Here is an 18,048-nt window from a genome sequence, read left to right on the forward strand (position 1 = left end):
TCTAGCCCAACCCTCTGCAACACAGGAATCGCAAGCGCCCCTGACAGACAGCCCCGCCCCCGACCTCTGCTTAAAATCCTCCGGTGAAGGAGAGGCCGGGCAACCCCAGGACCCGCTGCTGGTGCCCCCGCTCTGCCAGGACTCACCCGAATGGATGCCAACGCGAAGGCGCAGCTGCTCGTTGGGCCGGTGCCGGATGCGAAACGTCTTGACGGCCTCGAGGAGAGCTAGCGCCATGCGGACGATCTCGTGGGCGTGCAGCTTCCCGTTCCGGACCGGCAGCCCCGAGACCACCATGTAGGCATCGCCAATAGTCTCCACCTGCGGGGTGGAGCCTGTCAGGCAAGAAGTGGGGAGGGGGCCCCTCTTCCCTACAGCTATATGGTCCAACCCTGGCTCTAGTTTGGGGGTTGAGGGACAGTTTTGGGTTCAACAGCCAGGACCCACGGGCACCTTTTGCACCCACCTTGTAGACATCAAAGTTATCAATGATGGCGTCAAAGCAGGTATAGAGGTCGTTGAGGAGGGTCACCACCTGGGAAGGGAAACACTCAAGTAAGTTGGGGAGAGCCAAGGCAGCGGGGCAGAGGAGAATGTTGGGGGAGAATGAAGAGATGGGGGGCAGAAGGTGCAGAGTTGCCAAGGGAGCCTGCGGGGTGGGGGGGTTCGCAGGGAGGAGACACAGAAGAGGTTGAGTGAAAGCACCAGGGGGGACACACAGACATCGCTATAGGGCCACCTGGGGATTTTCACTATGGAGTCCCCAATATGCTGTGCTTAGAGTCATAGAATTGTAGAGCTGGAAGGGACCCCAGAGGTCCTCTAGCCTAACCCCCCAGGACTCACAGCTGAAGAATCCCTGGCAGGTGCCCACCCAAACTCTCTTGAAGGAGGGTCCACCACCTTATGAGGCATTTCCCCTTTACACCCGATCCAAGGGAGGCAACGTGTGTCGTAAAGGTAAAAGGAAAAGGACCCCTGGACGGTTGAGTCCAGTCAAAGGTGACTATGGGGTTGTGGCGCTCATCTGGCTTTTCAGGGTTTGTCCACAGACAGCTTTCCGGGTCATGTGGCCAGCAGGACTAAACTGCTTCTGGCTCAACCAGGACACCCACCGTGATGGAAGCCAGAGCGCACGGAAATGCTGTTTACCTTCTCATCGCAGCCGTGTGGTACCCTAACTGAAGCTGAAGACAGGACTGCAAAGGTGTCCAAGCCAGGTGTGTCATCTGGCATTGCAGGGGGTTGGGCGGGGTGACCCCTTGGCCCCCTCCCAGCCCTACAACCCCCGGACCCCAACTGCCTCCCTCTGCTGCTGGGAGGGGCCGTGGCCATGGTGTGTGGGTGGGGTCAAGCTCTCACCCTCCCCTCTGCCAGCCAGCCTAGTGGGACGGGGACAAGGGGGCCCCACCCCAGCCCCCCTCGCCCCCGCTACCTGCATCGGGGTGCTCTCAGCCGACAGGGAGGTGAAGCCCACGATGTCACTGAAGTAGATGGTGACGCAGTCAAAAGCTTCGGCCTGGACCGTCTCGCCACGTTTGAGCTGCTCAGCCACCGAGCTGGGGGGGGCACAAAGTGAGTCATGGAGCCGCTGGCTGACCCCCAACCCCTGTGCCCCCATTACTGGGTGGGCAGGTGAGGGTGGGCATCTCCCTCAGTGCAGCAGGCAGGCGGGCGAAGGCAAGTCCCTAGCTTCAAGTTGGCCCCAGAATTGGGTGGGGGGCAGCCTGGGTTACCGGGTAGGATATTTTGGAGAAATAGTGTCAAATGGCCCCTGCTTTGAGAGGTAACGGATGGGGGAGGGACTGACAGAATTCAGTTGATTAGGGAAATTTAATATGGGGGGGACTGAATGGAAGAGGGAAGTGGGGGGCAAGGTGCCAATTAGCCAAGGGATCCATTTTGGGGGATTTGGATGAATATCTGGTTGGCTTGCTTCCCTGCGGTTTAAATTCTAATCCAGCATCTATACCAGGCACCCCCAAACTTGGCCCTCCAGATGTTCTGGGACTACAACTCCCATCATCCCTAGCTAACAGGACCCGTGGTCAGGGATGATGGGAATTGTAGTCCCCAAAACACCTGGAGGGCCAAGTTTGGGGATGCCTGATCTATACCTCCAAATTGCCTGACGCCACCTCTGCCTGCCTGGCTGGGTCCGTTTTCCACCCCCCCACCCCACCCCCACCCCCCTGGTTACTCACTGGGGGAGGATCTGGTAGAGCAGGTTCTCGGCCTTGCGCTTCTCCTCCAGGTAGGCCTGGGTGCGCTCCTCCACCAGCTTCTCCAGGTTGTTGGCGTACTGTTCCATGCGCGAGAGCAGGTTGTCCAGGATGCTGGCGCTCCCTTCCCTGCGGCAGGAAGGAAGGGGGGCTGAGGGGGGCACATGGGGTGGGGGGTGGACTCCCACCCCCATGGGCTGATGCTTCTGCTGCAGCAGAACCTGCCTCCCCCCTGTTTTGCTCTCTCACACCCCCATCAATAAAAAGCAATATAAATACCGTATTTTTCCATATATAACACGCCCCCATGTATAAGACGCCCCCTTTTGGAGGGGACTCCAAATCAAGAAAATGGGGGGGGGATACACTATTAGTGTATAAGACCACCCCCAATTTTTAACATAACTTTTAAAGAAAAAAATCCTTCCAGTGGGGGCATTGTGCCGAAAAACAATGGAATAACAACAACAAGATTTCCTCTTGCATGCCAATATAATATGGATTCATTAAGCACGATGGAAAAATTCCAGGCCAGTGACTGCGACAATAAGAGGGGGTTACATAGCGGAACTATGATATTGGGAATAAACAACAGAGAAAAAGCAGGAACAAAAATAAAAGACTTTCTCCAGACCAGCCAGAACATGGAAAGTCCCATTAAATCAAATAATTCAGAATGTATAATTGGCTCCTTTTTAAAAAATTTGGATATGATGTGGCAAGATTTGATATGTTATTGATTGTAATGTTATTAATGAAAAATTAATAAAAAATATTTGAAAAAAATCCTAGTCTTATACTGTATATGGAAAAGTACAATACATAGCTAACTGAGGTTCTGCCCCCCCCCCACAAAAATCCTGGCTCTGCCCCTGTGTCCAGCACCCACTTGTTGAACCTCCGGATGAAGATCTTGATCTGAGCGAAGTCGGGCCGCTCGGTCAGATCCTGCGCCCAGCAGCGCTCCATCAAGAGGGCCAGCTCCTCGCTGTGCAGCCGTAGGTCCACCGTGGGGCGGAAGTAGGGCTTCTGGCTGTTGCGCACCTTCTGCACGATCTCTGTGGGGTGGGGAGGGCGAGTGGGGGGAGTGAACGCACAGGCCGGGCGGCGTGGGGTGGGGGCACGGCTGGCTGGTGGGAGGCTGTTATGGGGCGGGTGAGGGGGGCGGAATGGGTGACTGGGCCACGGAGACAATGAGGATGTGGGCGGGATGAGCACCCTGCGGGTGTCGGAAGGAGATGCGGAGGAGACAAAACGGGGGAGGGGTCACCCTGGGTGGTCAACAGCAGCAGCGACAGACGTGATCGCCATCAAGGGATGCCGGTTGGGGACGCCAGGCCACAAACACGAGCGGAATGTGTTCCTTCCTCCTTCCGAGGCCGAAGGTGGGCACAGCCCAAGCGAGCCTGTGGGGAGACCTGAAGAGCAGGCAGGTGGCGCAACGGGGGCTTTGCAGGGGCCTTGGGACAGACCCAGAAAAGGCCACCAGTGTGTGCCTCCCCCCTATCTTGCTCACACAGAAAAACGCATGTGCTTCCAGCATAAGTGCCAGTCGTGTCTCCCCTGCGATTGGGGAGCTGTGCGCACTGTCCCCTCTAAACACAAGGCCTGGTGGGGCGAGGGGAGGACCTCCCACCCAGATCAGGAATGCTTTCTCCCCGGCTGCTGGGCCAAGAGCCACACATGATGCTCTGGTGGATGCTGAGGTGTGGCCGGCCGATGAAGCACCCCTCCCAGGTAGGACCTGCCCCCAGGATGGGCTGTGGTCCAAGTGTGGCCCCGTGGTGGTTGTCATCGCCACCTCTGCCCCTGTCCCCCCCCAAGAGACCGGGAGTGGGGCTGGCCTTCTCCCTCTCCCCTCACCCTTAGGGCTGAGGTCCATGCCCTCGATGTAGAAGGCTCCGTTGCGCAGCGCAATCTCCTGGAGGATGATCCCAAAGCTGTAGACGTCGGCCTTCTGCATGGCCAGTGGGGAGAGGACCAGAGGCCCCTTTTGCAGCAGCTCTGGGGCCGTCCACAGCTTCTCTGGGGGGTAGGGGGGGGAAATCAAGGAAAGGAGGAGGGGGGTCAGGAGGCCAGGGGCTCCCACCTCCGCCCCCAATGGCAAAGACCAGCCCAAGTAGTGGAGGTGGGGACCCCTCAGCATGGCAGCGTGGGCACTCGCTGAGCCCAGTGAGGGCGGCAGAGAAGACCCCCGCTGGTCTGGAGGAAAGGGGGCAAGGCAGGAGATGGCATGTCCTGCCACCAGGGTGGGAAGGACACTCACTGGCATACAGGGCATGGTTGCCCTCGCTCTCACTGCTCTGCCGGAAACTAGCCAGGCCATAATCCGTGATCTTGAGAACGAAGCGACTGTCCACCACGCAGTTGGACGACTTGAGACTCCCGTGGTAGCCAATGATGCTGTTGTGCAGGAAAGCCATGCCCTGTGCCAGGCAGAGAGGGAGCGGCTGCTGAGAAGGCCCCGCAGGAGGAGCAGAAGCAACAAGGGGCACCCACTCTCCTCCCAAGGCAGGAGGCGCAAGGCCAGGGCGGGCCGCCACGTCCCAAACAGTCAGGTGATTGGGTGAGTGGCAGCTCCTGCAACGATCGAGCATGTGGGGGCGGGACTTAGAGGAGAAGGTTTTAGCAGAGGGACCCCAACCAAGGAAAGGCTTGGGAGTTACTGGCATGGCTGGCCAGGATGGAGCTGGAGGGCAGAGAGGCCCCACTGTGGGGTGCCATCCTGGCAGTGGCTGGAGCTCCCAGCAAAGAGGCTATTTGCCCAGTCTGCCCCCCTTCATGCTCTGGGGGGGCTCCTCTCTTTTCAGAGGGCAGCTGCATTTCCGCTGTCAAGCCTGGTTGTGGGGCTCCCTCTTGCCGCCCTCCCCAGCCCCCCACCTTGACAATGTCATTGATGAGTGAATAGCGGAACATCCAGTCCAGGTTGATGCTCTCGTTCTCCAGGACGTCCTGTCGGGGGGGAGGGCAGAGGGAGGGGAGATGAAACAGAACCAGTTAGGTGTTGCCCCTGCATGAAAACAGCCCCTCCCACAGCAATGGGGGGGTGGTTGGAGAGGGCACTGCACCCCCCCCCCAGGAGGTGGCCAGAGGCACAGCAGCCAATGCCCACCGTGACCTCCCTCTCCTTCCCCGGCGGCAGCCATGCAGGGAACAGACACACACCTGTGCCCAGGTGCTTCCTTACTTGTAAGCTGCCCCGGGGGCAATACTCAGTCACAATGCAGATGTTGGGCGGGTCAATGCAGGCCCCGATGAAACGCGTCAAGTGGTTGAACTGCACGTCCCGCATCTGCAGGTGGGCAGAGACAGGCAGGTAGGAAATCTGTTGGCCCAGAGCCCCCAGAATGGCCACGAAGGGGGACTGGGCTGGGATATGGATCGGAGGAGGAAGAGGACCCGCCTGCCTCCATCTGTGCCAGTTGTCACAAGCGTGCAGAGTGCACCAGGTTGGCAAAGGCTGGTTTATGTGGGTGGGCCATGCCTTTATCCTGTCTCCTGGTGCCATCCTTCCCTCCTCCATCTGCCCACAGGAACACACATAAGGAGGAGGGGAGGGCCGCATTGCAGGAGACAGTGATGGCTACCAGGGCCGGATTGAGGTTGGATGAGGCCCTCAGCTCCTGAAGGTCATGGGGCCCTTTCTATGTCCAGCTGTCCTTTGATGCTTGAGTTGAGATTCCTGCATTGGAGGGGGTTGGTCTGGATGACCCTTGGGTCCCTTCTAATGCTTTGATTCTGTGATTCTGTTCTTACGCTAAGACAGCTTGGTCCAAAAGAGGCAGGGGCAGCCCAGGCAACAAACATGCTCTCGGTGTGGTTCTGGGCTCAACACCTGCTAGAGCCAGGCTAGCCCCCCACCCCAGCTTGGCTTCTCCTCCCACCCCCCACCCCCCACGGCAGGTACCTACATGTTTCAGCTCGAAGAGGACCTGGCGGGTCAGCTCTATCCTCTTCTTGTTGACGTGCTTGATGGCCACGACGTTCCCCTGGCCGAGAGGAAGAGGGGTCAGAGGGAGAAAGGGGGAGGTGTGGGACCCCCACTTCACCTTTTCCCACAACTTGAGCCCCCAATAGATACGAAGGAGGGCCAAAAAGCAAGACACTCACCTTGAAGAGCCCTGTGTTGGCAAAAATCTGGTATTTGCCATGTGCTGTCATCAGGGAGCCGTAACTGGACCCACGCTTGGGGGGGGGGAGAAGACAGAGAGTCACCTGCTTGAATGGCAAAAGGTGGCCAGCTGTGTGTTTGTGTGTGCCAGCTGGGCAGCTGCCAAGGCCAGAGCGGGAGGGGGGGAGGGTGGAAATGGCTGCTGGAGAGGAAGGAAGAGCAGAGGAGGAGAGGAGGGGGCTTGGATGGGCCCATGGCAGTGTGTTGGGGGGGGGGGTCTCTGGGAAGACCATGGGGCTCCAACGGGACCCACCAGGGAAAGAGTGAGGCGACTCCCAGCCCCCTTGTAGTAGCGCTCTGAGCTCCCGAACTGGAGCTCGTCCCAGCGGATCCGCCACAGCATGCTGGCCAGCTCCTTCTCCAGCATCAGCTTTCTAGGGAGGAAGGGGGAGGAGTCAGACCAAGGTGAGCCCCGCCCACTGCAAATCCAGCCTCCCTTTCCCCCTCAAAGGAGCCCCCCCTGCCCCGAAATGCCTCCTCTGGGAAGCCCACCAGGCTGCCACCACACACATGGCTTGTCTCTCCTACTCAAAGGTAGACTGCCTTTCAACATGGAGGCTCTGCTCAGGTGCCCTGGCCAACAACCGTAAAAGGCTTTGTAGCCAAATCACAAGTGCATGTTTTGCTAAAGCACAGGGTTAGTACACAGAGAGTCCCTCAACTTCCTAGAGAGGACCCTGTGTGTGTGGCTGCTTCCTTTGCCTCCTCTGGCCGGGAATTCTGGAACAAAGGAGATAGTCCCTTGCACTTCTGTCTTCCCACCATTATTCCAAGCTAAGCAGACGTGTGTCTGGGAGCTCCAGACACACCCACCCTATTTTGACACTACCAACTTTGACTTGACTGTAACTTAGAAGTATTTTTCTGCCTACTACTTTGCTGTATTTGCTGCCTGCGTCGAAACGTAAGTAAAAATTTTTTGGCTTATCTTACTAGAAACGTGGTTCATTTTCTGCCAAAGGAGGGGAGGTCAGCAGAACACAATAAAAAGGTGTCACTAACTAATCTAAGATTCAATAAGTTGGCAAATGTGGAAGTGTTTCTGCTTTTTATATTTCTCCCACACATGTGGGGCGGGTGGTTTAAATTTTAATCTACAGATTTAATCCTCACTCAATCTCCCACAGTCCTGTTGTCTGCTCTGGAATCCCAGGTGTGAGGCTGGGTGGGAATGACTCACAGAATAAATGAAGGCGTGTTGCCGAGGCCTGGCTGTGGTTCCACAGTGGCCATTTGGAAAGCACTCTGTACATGCTCCGAATCCCTCTCTGCTCTGCCATCCTTTGACGTGTTCTGGGACTGGCAAGGCATTGGAGTGGACTGCTACTATCGCCCTGGGCCAGTCGGTCAGGCCAGGCATACAATGAGGGCTGGGAAGGAGAGACTGCTTGTCCTTGGAGAAGGTCACTGTCCCTTGCCCAGAGCAGGTCCAAAGCTACTGAGCCAGCTGGCAACAGCCAAGCAATGTTTAGAGTCCTGAGCAGCTGCGAGGGCTGGAGTGTGATTCCCAGAATCACTCTGGGGCTCTGATTCTCCTCCCCACTTGTGGCAGCTCCAGAATGCGGGGTGGGGTGGGGGGTGGGGGGTAGCGCAGTGGAAACACTCGGCTGAGCCAAAGCATCTGAGCTAAGCCAGGTGGGCACAGAACCAAGCCATGGCGTTTCAGCCCCATCTGTCGGGAGGGGGGTCCTTGCCACCCCTTGACAGCAGACTGCGCTCTGCCTGAGCACCTTGGGTCTCCCTCGCTCCCTCCACCCACCTCCCCGTGTGCCTGGCCCAGGAGACTCTCACCTGGGGCTCACTCACCTGAAGATCAGGAAGCTGGAGACGCCAAACATGAGGAAGGTGAGTCCCGCGCCCAGCGCCACAATGGCCAGAGTGTTGAGGGGACCTGGAAGGACAGGGGCAGAGTGGCACCAGGGGCAGGATCCTGATGGCACACCTGGCCAGAATCGCCTCAGGAGGGAGATCCGCTTTGGCCAGGTGGACTCGCTGAAACATAGTCTTGGGGGGGGGGTGGCAAAAGGGGTAGCAACGGCCCAGTGGGAGTCTCTACAGAAGGTGAGAGGGGCCGTCCCCCACCCTCAGGCTTGGGGTGCAATGAGGTGGGAGGGCCAGAAGCACCCACTTTTGTCACAGGAGGGGTCGTCCATGTCAAAGCAGGGAGGGTTGTCCAGCGGCGGTGCCCCCTTCACCCAGGGGATGGCTCCCAGCCAGTTCATCTGCTTCTCTGCTCCCACATAGTGCCCCACTACCTGTGGGGAGAGGGGAAAGGATTTGGCTCATGAGGGCAGAGGGTCCCTGCCTCCCTCCAAGGGCAGGCAGTCCAAACCCTGGACCAGATCCCCCCCTTCTTCTCCCCAGAGGACTCCTTCCTGGCCCCTGTTTGGTTCTCCCTCCACCCCTGACCCACTCGGGGGTCACCTTCTCCACACTGCTTGTTTGCTCCCGCTCGCACCTGGAATTTGCCACTCTCCACATCGGCCATGGCCCACAGGTTGAAGTCTGTGTCACGGTCATTGTTGTCATCCATGCTGACTGTCCCAGTGACCCCTGTGGGCAGGAGGAAGAGATGAGGCTATATGTGGGGGGAATGGCAGCCAAACACAACTATGCACAAGTGCTAGTGCAGAAAAGGGTTAAGATCATAGAGCCGTGTTCCTAGACTCAGGTGGGTCACGCCCCCTTTTCACTGGAAAGAGAGGAAGTGAAGCTTTCTCTTCCTGTTCCTCACATTCTCTTCTTGCCATGTAACCTAGTGCTCCAAGCTTAGAGCATGCATTTGAAGCCATCTGTATTTTTTACCCAAGACTTTTCTACCTGTGTTCTTCTTGTTGTTGCCTGGAATAATGCATGAATCAGACCTTGGAATTTGTAAGTAACACACTGGAAAGTGTGTAAAGCCCCATGTTTTGAATCCAGGTATCCAGCTGATTTTTAAAAATTTCCCCTACACACATGGGTCATGGTGCTCTATTTTCTTACCACAATAAGAGTGTGAGGAGATCCTGCTGAATCCGGCCAAAGGGGGCCCATCCAGTCTAGCATCCTGTTCTCACAATGGCCAACCTGCTGCCCCAAGAGACTCTCCTTTCTTGGAGGTTTCCAAGCAGAGGCTGGATTGGCCATCTGACAAGGATGCTTCATTTGTGATCCCTGCATTGCATGGGGTTAGACTAAATGACCCTTGGGGTCCCCCCCCAGCTCTACCATTCTACGATTCCATTCTTGTGGCTTCCGGCAACTGGTGTTCAGAAGCACAGCAGCCTCTGATCATGGAGGCAGAGCAGAGTCGCCTTGGCTAGTAGCCCAACCTTCCTATCACCCACTTGACACCCATTGATGCTCATGAAACATGGAGAGCGAAGAGGAAGAGGAAGAGGAAGAGGAAGAGGAAGAGACGGCCTCCTGCCTTGTCATCTGTGGGATGTAACCCACTGGGAGCAGTCAAGTACAACATTCCTTGTAATGCTAGAGAAGACATGCGAGGGAATGTTTGGTCCAGCCAGTCAAAACTCCCTGTTCCTCCTGGCTGAAGCATCCTTCCTTTCCCATGTAATAGAAGGTGGGTGTGACCTCACCTGTCCAGGTAACACACAGCACACCTCCCTCTTTCCCCTTTTCGTCCTGTGAACTGCTGGACTGCTAGCCTGCAGTCACTAGGTAAATCTCCCTTATGGGGTAAACCTGTTTGTATCTGCTTGCAACTTTAAGCCTAAAACCTGCCTTTAGGGATCACACTGTGCTCTGCCTGATCACGAGTAAACTTTCTTTTTGTTGCTTATGAATAAGACTGTGCTGTCTTTATTCTTTTAGGAGGGATTCAAGGGGTCTTACCAGGGAAATATTAGAAGACATTTCAATCTGGACAAGCCAGATTGAATTGTGTATTGTCTTAAGAAACTCACACGCGTTTGCAACCAGCTTTTTGCTGCGTAAGAAAGGGGATGCACTCTGCTAAGTAAAGGAACTTGCTAGCGCAAGTTAGGAAGGATATTAATAAACAATATATCCTCTCCTGCCACCCTGAACATTCCCACATCATCATGCTCTGGGGACCCATTCTGAGCGTGAGAGCCCACCCCTGCCTGCGTTGTCCTCCCACAGGCCCCCCACCCTGCCCTGCCGGCCTCCAGCTCCCGGTTACCCTGGAACTTGCGCCCTTTCATCTTCTCCAGGATGCGGCTGGTGTTGCGCTTGGTGCCCCCCTCTTGCAGCGTCTCGTTCAGGGCCATGGCGTAGAGGAGGAGCCCATCGTGGAAGCAGCCGGCCACAAGGTTCTTCTGCCATGGGGGGACAGAGGGAAAGGAAAGAGGGCGTGAGTGGGCCTGAAGGCAGGATCTGCAGGCCCACAAGCAGAGGCAGGTGCCAGGCCCAGCCAGGAGGCAGCTGGACACTCTCATCATGGCCACCACCAGCGTTTGTGGGATGTGCTACATAGGTATCAGTCTAGTACAACATTCCTTGTTTTTCTAGCGTGGACATGCAGGGGGATGTTTGGTCCAGCCAGTCGGAACTTCCTGTTTCCTCCTGGGCTGGGACATACTTCCTACTGCATGTGACTAGAGGTGGGTGTGACCCTTACCTGTGTAGGTAACAAAAGCACAAGGCATACAGCCCTCCTCCCTCTTTTCCATCTTCCTTTCGTCGTGTGAACTGCAGTGAGTGCCAGTCTGCAGTCACTGGGATTAACCCAGATTCACATGTATATACTTTGTAACTAAGTCTGCCTTCAGGGGTCCATCTGTGAACTGAATGTGTGAGTAAACTTCTTTTATATACTTTACACGAGACTGTGGCATCTTTATTCTTTTAAGATGGATATAAGGGAACTTCCCAGGAACCTAACAGTGAGAGGCTTACACAAGCCTGCAACCAGCTTTCTGATGTGTGTTTAAAAGGGGAATGTGAAACTCTGCTAAGTAAAGAAGTTGCTAGCACAAGTTTGGAAGGATATTAATAAACAGTATATATCCTCTCTTGCCTCCCTGAACATTCCCACAGCCTTGTCAGGACCCAGCCCCAAAAGCCCCACCAGCCCGTGGGGCTCAGCGGTGGATCTGGAGGAACATTGTCCAGCCTCCATCCTTCTCAGGTCCTGGGGGTCAAGGGGGACCAGCACCTTACACCCTCACCATTGGCCAAGTTCAGAAGATGTAGAAGCATAGAATCCTAGAGTTGGAAGAGACCACAAGGGCCATCCACTCCAACCCCCTGCCAAGCAGGAAACACCATCCAAGCATTCCTGTCACAGGAATGTTCCATGGAAGAATCCCCCTTCAGGCCCAGGGACTTCCTCTCAGGCAACCCAGTTCCACTCCCCTTCCACCCCAACTGAAATGTCCATTTTTACAGAGAAGAAGGGCTGCACTTTGGAATCCTTAGCTGTGATTCCTGCATTGCAGCCAGTTGGGCGTGAGGACATTTCAGATCCCTTCCAGCTCTGCCATTCTATGGTTTCAGCAAATGGCCCCGAGGGAGAAAATGTCTCCTCCTCCAGATTCCCACCCCACCCTCTTTGCAGTGTTCAACATTAGCCAGGCGCCAGGCACATTTTGCACCTGGCTCTCTGCCACTTGCGACCAAGTGAAGATGCCCGGGGGCCAGGATGGCACCTGACATCTCCACCATCTGCAAGAGCAGGCCTGGGGATCCTTGCTTCTGGACTGTGTTCATACACTCATGCTTTCCTGCAGGAATAGGCCAAGCTATATGTGGACTGTCCCTCGATCAAGTGACTTTTCTTCTTGAAGTTCTCAAAATTCTTAACCCAGCTCAAGGTTGTCATCTGAACTAGCCAGATGTTGAACTGATAATCAGTCAGTCCATCATTTGAAAAATAAGACTTTAGAGCAGGCATCCCCAAACTTCGGCCCTCCAGATGTTTTGGACTACAATTCCCATCTTCCCCGACCACTGGTCCTCTTAGCTAGGAATCATGGGAGTTGTAGGCCAAAACATCTGGAGGGCCGCAGTTTGGGGATGCCTGCTTTAGAGCCATCTTGCCCCAAAATGGCAACCAGATATTCCATTTAAGGAGCCATTTGACACCTAGCTGATATATCTGAGTTTCTAACACTTTCGAACTCTAACCCTACGGCATCCCACTTTTCTTCCTCCGACTCCTCTTTCCCTCCCTATTTATTTCTCAGCCTTGCCTTCCTCCCCCCCAGAAACTCATGGCTGCAACCACCCCATGCTCTCTTCCCAGCCACCCTGCCAGGTGGGTCAGTCCAAGAGAGGGTCACGGGTCACGCAGGGAGCTCCCTGGCAGAGCAGGGGACCTGAACATGGTCCCTCGGAGGACCCCTCCTTGGATTCTCACTTGATTCTCAGGAATTCTCTCAGGAGGCAGGCGGGGGAGGGAGGAGAGGAAGCCTGGAAATAGGAACAGCAATGCAGGGGGGGCAGGGGGGCAGCTTCCTGCAAATGGGCCTTGCTTGGGCCGAGCTCTGAGGTCTCCCCTTCAGGCACACACCTTGGAGAGGAGAGCTTCCGTTCCTCCCCAAACATCTTCCAGGGACGGGGAAGGAAATACTCAGCTCATCACCCCAAGAACTGTGGGGTTTGTGTCCCTGCATTTGGCACAGAAGTCCCTCTCCATCTTACAAGGCAGGCGGGAGAAAGAAGCTCTCCAGACTCTGGTCCTCTCTACAGCTGATCTTTATCAAGCTTGCAACATCCTGTCCCAGTTCAGGACTCTCGTCATCGTCTCCCCCACCACAAGAGCAGAAGAGGAGGCTGCTGGATCTGACCAGCGGCCCTTCTAGTTCAGCATCCTGTTTTCACTGGGGCCGACCAGATGCCTCTTTGGGAAAACCAGCAAGCAGGATTGGAGCCCAAGAGCAGCCCTCTCCTCACCTGGGGTTTCCAGCAACGGGCGTTCAGAAGCATGGCAGCTTCTGAGTCTGGAGGCAGGGCAGAGCCAGCATGGCCAGCAGCCCAACACTTGGCACCCATTGCCACTCATGGGAAAACAGAGGAGGAACACACACACACACACACACTCCGAAGTCTCTCTCTGCCACACTTCCCCCCAGTAAGCCCCTTCACAACCAGCTGTTCCCCTTTCCTCTTTCCAGTCACATGCTGGGAAGGCTCCCGGAGCCACCAGCCAATCACCTATCCCACATAAGCTGTGAGGTGTATAGAAATGTAACAACACCAACATTCAGCCTGGTACATGAGTGGGCAGGGAGAGGGAAGGGCTGCCCATGCCAGGACCCCTTGGCAAGGCATAGAAAGCATGGCCCAAGGGGGCAGACCTTGGTTCAATTCACCCCCAGTCCCAGGGACCCCCAGCCAGCAGGTTACTCTCCTCCTGCACACAGTAAGAAACAACACAAATATCCTGGGAGGAGCATCTCTGAGGCTGAAATCCCAAAAACCACCTCACACCTTTGAGGGAGAGCTGAGTTCTGGGCTTCCTAGGAGGGCAGGTGGGTAGAAAGCCCCCCACACACACACACACACCGCTCTCCCCACACTGTACTGAGTTACATAAATGCCTCTCATCTTGTCCTGCCTCCTCCTTTCTAAACCCCAGAGCCCAAAACACTTTTAGCTTTTCCTCATTGGGGAAGTGACTCACATCTCCGCCCCCCAATTATTTTTCTCGGGTCATTGGAGAGAAGTTCCTTAAGCCATACTGACTCTGGGAACACCCTCATGTTCTGTTTCAGAAGCACTGATAACACAGCAATACTGTATTAATAAAATTGAAATAATAATAATAATAATAATAATAATAATAATTAAGGATATCAATTCCTGCATTGCAGGGGGCTGGACTAGATGACCCCTGAGGTCCCTTCCAACTACACAATTCTATTATACTATGAATGCAGGCATCTCCAGAAACTCAAGGGTCACACTGGCCAGCAAGAACACAGGAAGACTAATAATAATAATAATAATAATAATAATAATAATAATAATAATTTTTATTTATACCCCGCTCTCCCCAGCCAAGGCCGGGCTCAGAGCGGCTAACACCAAATATGAAACAACTACGTAGTTAAAATACAACTCAACGACAAGACTTTCACAACATGGAAGGCTCCTTGAGAGCAGCTTCTGCCGCTGACAGCGAGGGAGGACTCTGCTCTTCCTGTAGATTTGTCAGCCGCCCATCTCAGCCCCAGACCCTTCCTTTCTCTGATGTTTCCAAGATGTCTGTTGAGATGGGGAAGGCGGCTCTGAGCCCTGAGTACTTGAGCTCCCCAGACTTTGCTGGATGAGCACCTCGGGAGATTGGCCGCACAGTGGGTCAGAAGCCACGGGGCTGGCGAGGGCACCCCAGGCAGAGCACAGCAAGGATGTTGCCATGTCTGTGCAGAGCTAGTCTGAGGCCTGGGACAGGAGTCTGGTGAAAATAAAATGACAGAGCAGCTGGTCCAGTTCTGGCTTGGGGGCCCAGCCCACTTAGCGGTAGGGAGGACAGTGTACATGGTTGTCCCATCCCCCCCCCCCGCGCGCATGGGCCTGGCTGTTACTCCAATGTGGGACTCCAGCTAAGGCCACACATGGCATCTGGGCTGGGACACATTCCCATATTTGGGGGATTTCCTGTCAAAATCACAAATACATGATTGCCAGACAGGCACATGAGGGTCTGGCACTCATCGGGTTCCTGAATCAATATAGAAGGGGCTGTATGAGGTCACGTCCTTAACGCTTTTGCAGAAATTTCTAACCAAGGAGATAATCTTATCTACTTCCTCCCTCTCTCTCTTCTTTCAAGCCAGCAATGTGAGCAGATGTACATGTCTGGGCTCCACTCAGAACCCAGACTCCATTTTGGAAACCAAGTTTGTATTTTGTAACATAGAAGTATTTTTGCCTGCATACGACTTTGATGTATTTGCTGCCTGCATTGAAATGTAAGTAAACCTTATACGTTTATCTTACTAAAATGTGTGGTTCAGTCTTAGCAACAAGGACAAAGAAAAGGGAAGGTCAGTAGACCACAAATAAACAAGGATAAAAAGGTCTAATTGCCTAATTCATAGCTTCCGGTAAGCTGCAAAAGCACATACAGTAAGTGTTTATACTCTGCTAAAAGGGCTTCATAGCCTGTTTGCTCTCCTATTTCTCCTACACATGTGGGGCAGGGGGTTTAAATTTTAATTTACAGAGAGAAAGAGAGAGAGAGCTCAGCACCACTGATTTGCAGAGTCTTTTCAGCCTTTCAGCTAAGAACCAGTGCAAAAATCACTTAGCAATAATACTAATGTAATTATCACTTTAGGATTGATACTGTGCAAATCAAGCTTGAATGTGCAAAAGGGGATCCCTTGGTGCAGGCTGGGTCTCAGGTCTGGGCCAGTTGAAGATCCCCAGGAGAGCCCGTCATTTTAAATGACATCATTTGGCTTTTCATTCACTTCTCTGTCTGTTTGCATTTTATTTTGCTGCCAAATCGCTTTGAGACTTTTTTTTTTTTTTTTTTTTTGCATAAGGAGACTAACCAATTCTAAAAACGCAGTAATAATGCTTGGGGGCATTACACTACAGGGTCCCATCTGCTCCCTTTGCCCCCTCGACTGGCTCCCCTCTGTCTCCGAAGGCCCATGATCAACATCTTGGCTGGGGGACATTGAGCTCACCCTCCCTGGAGGGACCAGATGCTTCTCAGCTCCTGTGGGGTCCCTCCCAGAAATCCCTTTAACAGTTGCCCTGTGACCCTTTAGATGCTGAGTGGCGCCTGCCTGGTCCTTCTGTCACAAAAGCTGGAGCCAGCCTCTTCTGCCTCAGCTTGCCCCCAAATGCTGCCCAGCAGAAGCCATAAAGAAGATCCCTCGCAAACCAACAGCACCCTCTTTCTCCTCCTCTTTGGCTCCCCCTGTTTGGAGCATCTCCCCTCAGCCTGGCAAAGGCACTCATCTCAAAGCCCAGACCACGGGCAGTGCCTGCTTGCCTGCCCCCTGCTCTGAAGCCAGTCCCTCTGTGCCCCCCTCCAGCAGCCCCCAACCCCAGCACCCTGGCCAGGGGGAAAGCCTCTGGCCCCACAGTGTGGGCTTGTCTCTCTTTCAGAGGGGGCAGGGGGGCGGTGACGATGACTTACCAGCGAGTCATTGAGCTCCACGTTGGACTCCCTCCGGGCACGAAGGATCAGCTGGCTCTGGAAACTCTGGTATTCTGGGTTCTGGGGCTCATGGTAGGTGATCACCAGCACCGTCTGCAAGAGAGGCAAGGGGGTGTGAATGGCAGAGTTGGAAGGGGCCCCCAGGGGTCATCTAGTCCAACCCCCTGTGATGCAGGAATTGCAGCTAAAGCATCCATGGTGGATGGCCACCCAAACTCTGGCACCCGGTCACCCTATACATAGGCGCCCATGAGGAGTCAACCCACGAGGCCTAAACCGGGGGGGGGGGAATGTGGCCCTTCCAGCTCCAGCTCCAGCTCCAGGCCAGGCCTTCCTCCCCCCTCTCAGCTCCTTAGGAAAACTGTGCCCCTGGCTGCCTTCTCACCCTCAATGAAGGTGCCAAAATGAACCTGATCAGCCAAAAGTAACCCCCCCCCCGAGTATGGGGTTACTTAAAGGAGGGCCAGGGTGGAACAATCTTCTTGACTCACCCCCAAAGCTCTGCCCACAATTGTAGATAGGCAGCAGACGACAGCTGGCCATGCTTAGAGCACCAAGAGGAGAGCCCTCTGTGCCTGCTCAGAGGTACTCTTGTCTTTAAGATTAAGTCATATCATCTGATGCACCCATTGGACCAGTGCCGGCTCTAGGTAGACCCCCGGTGGCACAGTGTGCTAGGGCGCTGGGCCGGTAGGCGGGGCTCCGGGCGGGGAAGCCGGAGAGATCTCCGCCCCTCAGCGCCAGGGCGCCCGACCTGCTTGAGACTGCCCTGCATTGGACTCCCTCCTGAGCAGGCCCTGAAGCCCCAGGACCAGCCTTCCTCATGGCCTACATCTCCTTGTAGGGGGTTGGACTAGATGACCCTCAGGGTCTCCCTTCAACTCTAGGATTCTTTGGTTCTCCTCCCCGCTTCTCCTGCTGCTGGACTTACTCGGAAGGCCTCCTGGAGGCCTCCTGGGTCCTGGCCCTCCTTGCTCTGCCAGGGCTTGCCCGCCTCCCGGTTGCCCTCGGCTCGCAGGCTCTCTCCAAAGACGTCCACGTAGAAGAAGACGTAGTCTCCGAGGGTCATGCTCTCGTAATGCGCCAGGCGCAGGATCTGGTGCAGCATCTCCAGCGGCCCACAGATGTAGATGACTGAGGGAGGAAGCACACAGAGGGAGGGGGCTCAGGCAGAGGCAGGGGGAGCCCCGTCCCCAGCAGACGCCCCCAAAATGGAGATAAGCCCTATCTCGCCAGATAGGGACACAGGGGTCTCAAAGACACACACAAAAGGAACAAAGGGGAAAGTGATCCTGCCAGCCTTGAAAAGGAGGAAAGGATTAAAGCAGGGGTAGGCAAGCTAAGGCCCATGGGCCACAAGCGGACCACGGGGGTCATTTAACCGGTCCACGAGACACCCACTTGGTGAGTCCCCACACGCTGCGATAAACTGGCGCAGCGTGGCGCAGGGACTCGCTTCCGTGGTGCTGGAAATTGCGTCTGTGCGGACACAGACACCGGAAATCGCAGGCACGCATGCAGTCAGGCCCATGGAGGGAACTCCACTGGAGTGAAACCTTGCTGACCCC

General features: G+C 55.1%; 1 protein-coding gene across 2 annotated transcripts in view; it reads right to left on the reverse strand.

Moving 5' to 3' along the window:
- NPR2 (natriuretic peptide receptor 2) overlaps nucleotides 1-18,048 on the reverse strand; it is a 34,109-nt gene that overhangs the window by 1,669 nt on the left and 14,392 nt on the right. For both annotated transcript variants that reach the window (XM_060280431.1, XM_035100577.2), the window contains exons 2-19: nucleotides 17,412-17,614; nucleotides 16,460-16,573; nucleotides 10,541-10,676; nucleotides 8,852-8,946; nucleotides 8,522-8,648; nucleotides 8,200-8,284; nucleotides 6,647-6,767; nucleotides 6,333-6,407; nucleotides 6,134-6,211; nucleotides 5,410-5,514; nucleotides 5,103-5,174; nucleotides 4,489-4,648; nucleotides 4,086-4,247; nucleotides 3,112-3,280; nucleotides 2,205-2,351; nucleotides 1,436-1,559; nucleotides 467-535; nucleotides 147-321 (exon numbers count right to left, since the gene is read on the reverse strand). In XM_060280431.1, coding sequence (XP_060136414.1) covers nucleotides 147-321; nucleotides 467-535; nucleotides 1,436-1,559; nucleotides 2,205-2,351; nucleotides 3,112-3,280; nucleotides 4,086-4,247; nucleotides 4,489-4,648; nucleotides 5,103-5,174; nucleotides 5,410-5,514; nucleotides 6,134-6,211; nucleotides 6,333-6,407; nucleotides 6,647-6,767; nucleotides 8,200-8,284; nucleotides 8,522-8,648; nucleotides 8,852-8,946; nucleotides 10,541-10,676; nucleotides 16,460-16,573; nucleotides 17,412-17,614 — 2,217 coding nt within the window. The remainder of the gene's footprint in view (nucleotides 1-146; nucleotides 322-466; nucleotides 536-1,435; nucleotides 1,560-2,204; nucleotides 2,352-3,111; nucleotides 3,281-4,085; nucleotides 4,248-4,488; nucleotides 4,649-5,102; nucleotides 5,175-5,409; nucleotides 5,515-6,133; nucleotides 6,212-6,332; nucleotides 6,408-6,646; nucleotides 6,768-8,199; nucleotides 8,285-8,521; nucleotides 8,649-8,851; nucleotides 8,947-10,540; nucleotides 10,677-16,459; nucleotides 16,574-17,411; nucleotides 17,615-18,048) is intronic.

Source organism: Zootoca vivipara, chromosome 11 (genome assembly GCF_963506605.1).
Source record: "Zootoca vivipara chromosome 11, rZooViv1.1, whole genome shotgun sequence".
Lineage (NCBI taxonomy): Eukaryota > Metazoa > Chordata > Lepidosauria > Squamata > Lacertidae > Zootoca > Zootoca vivipara.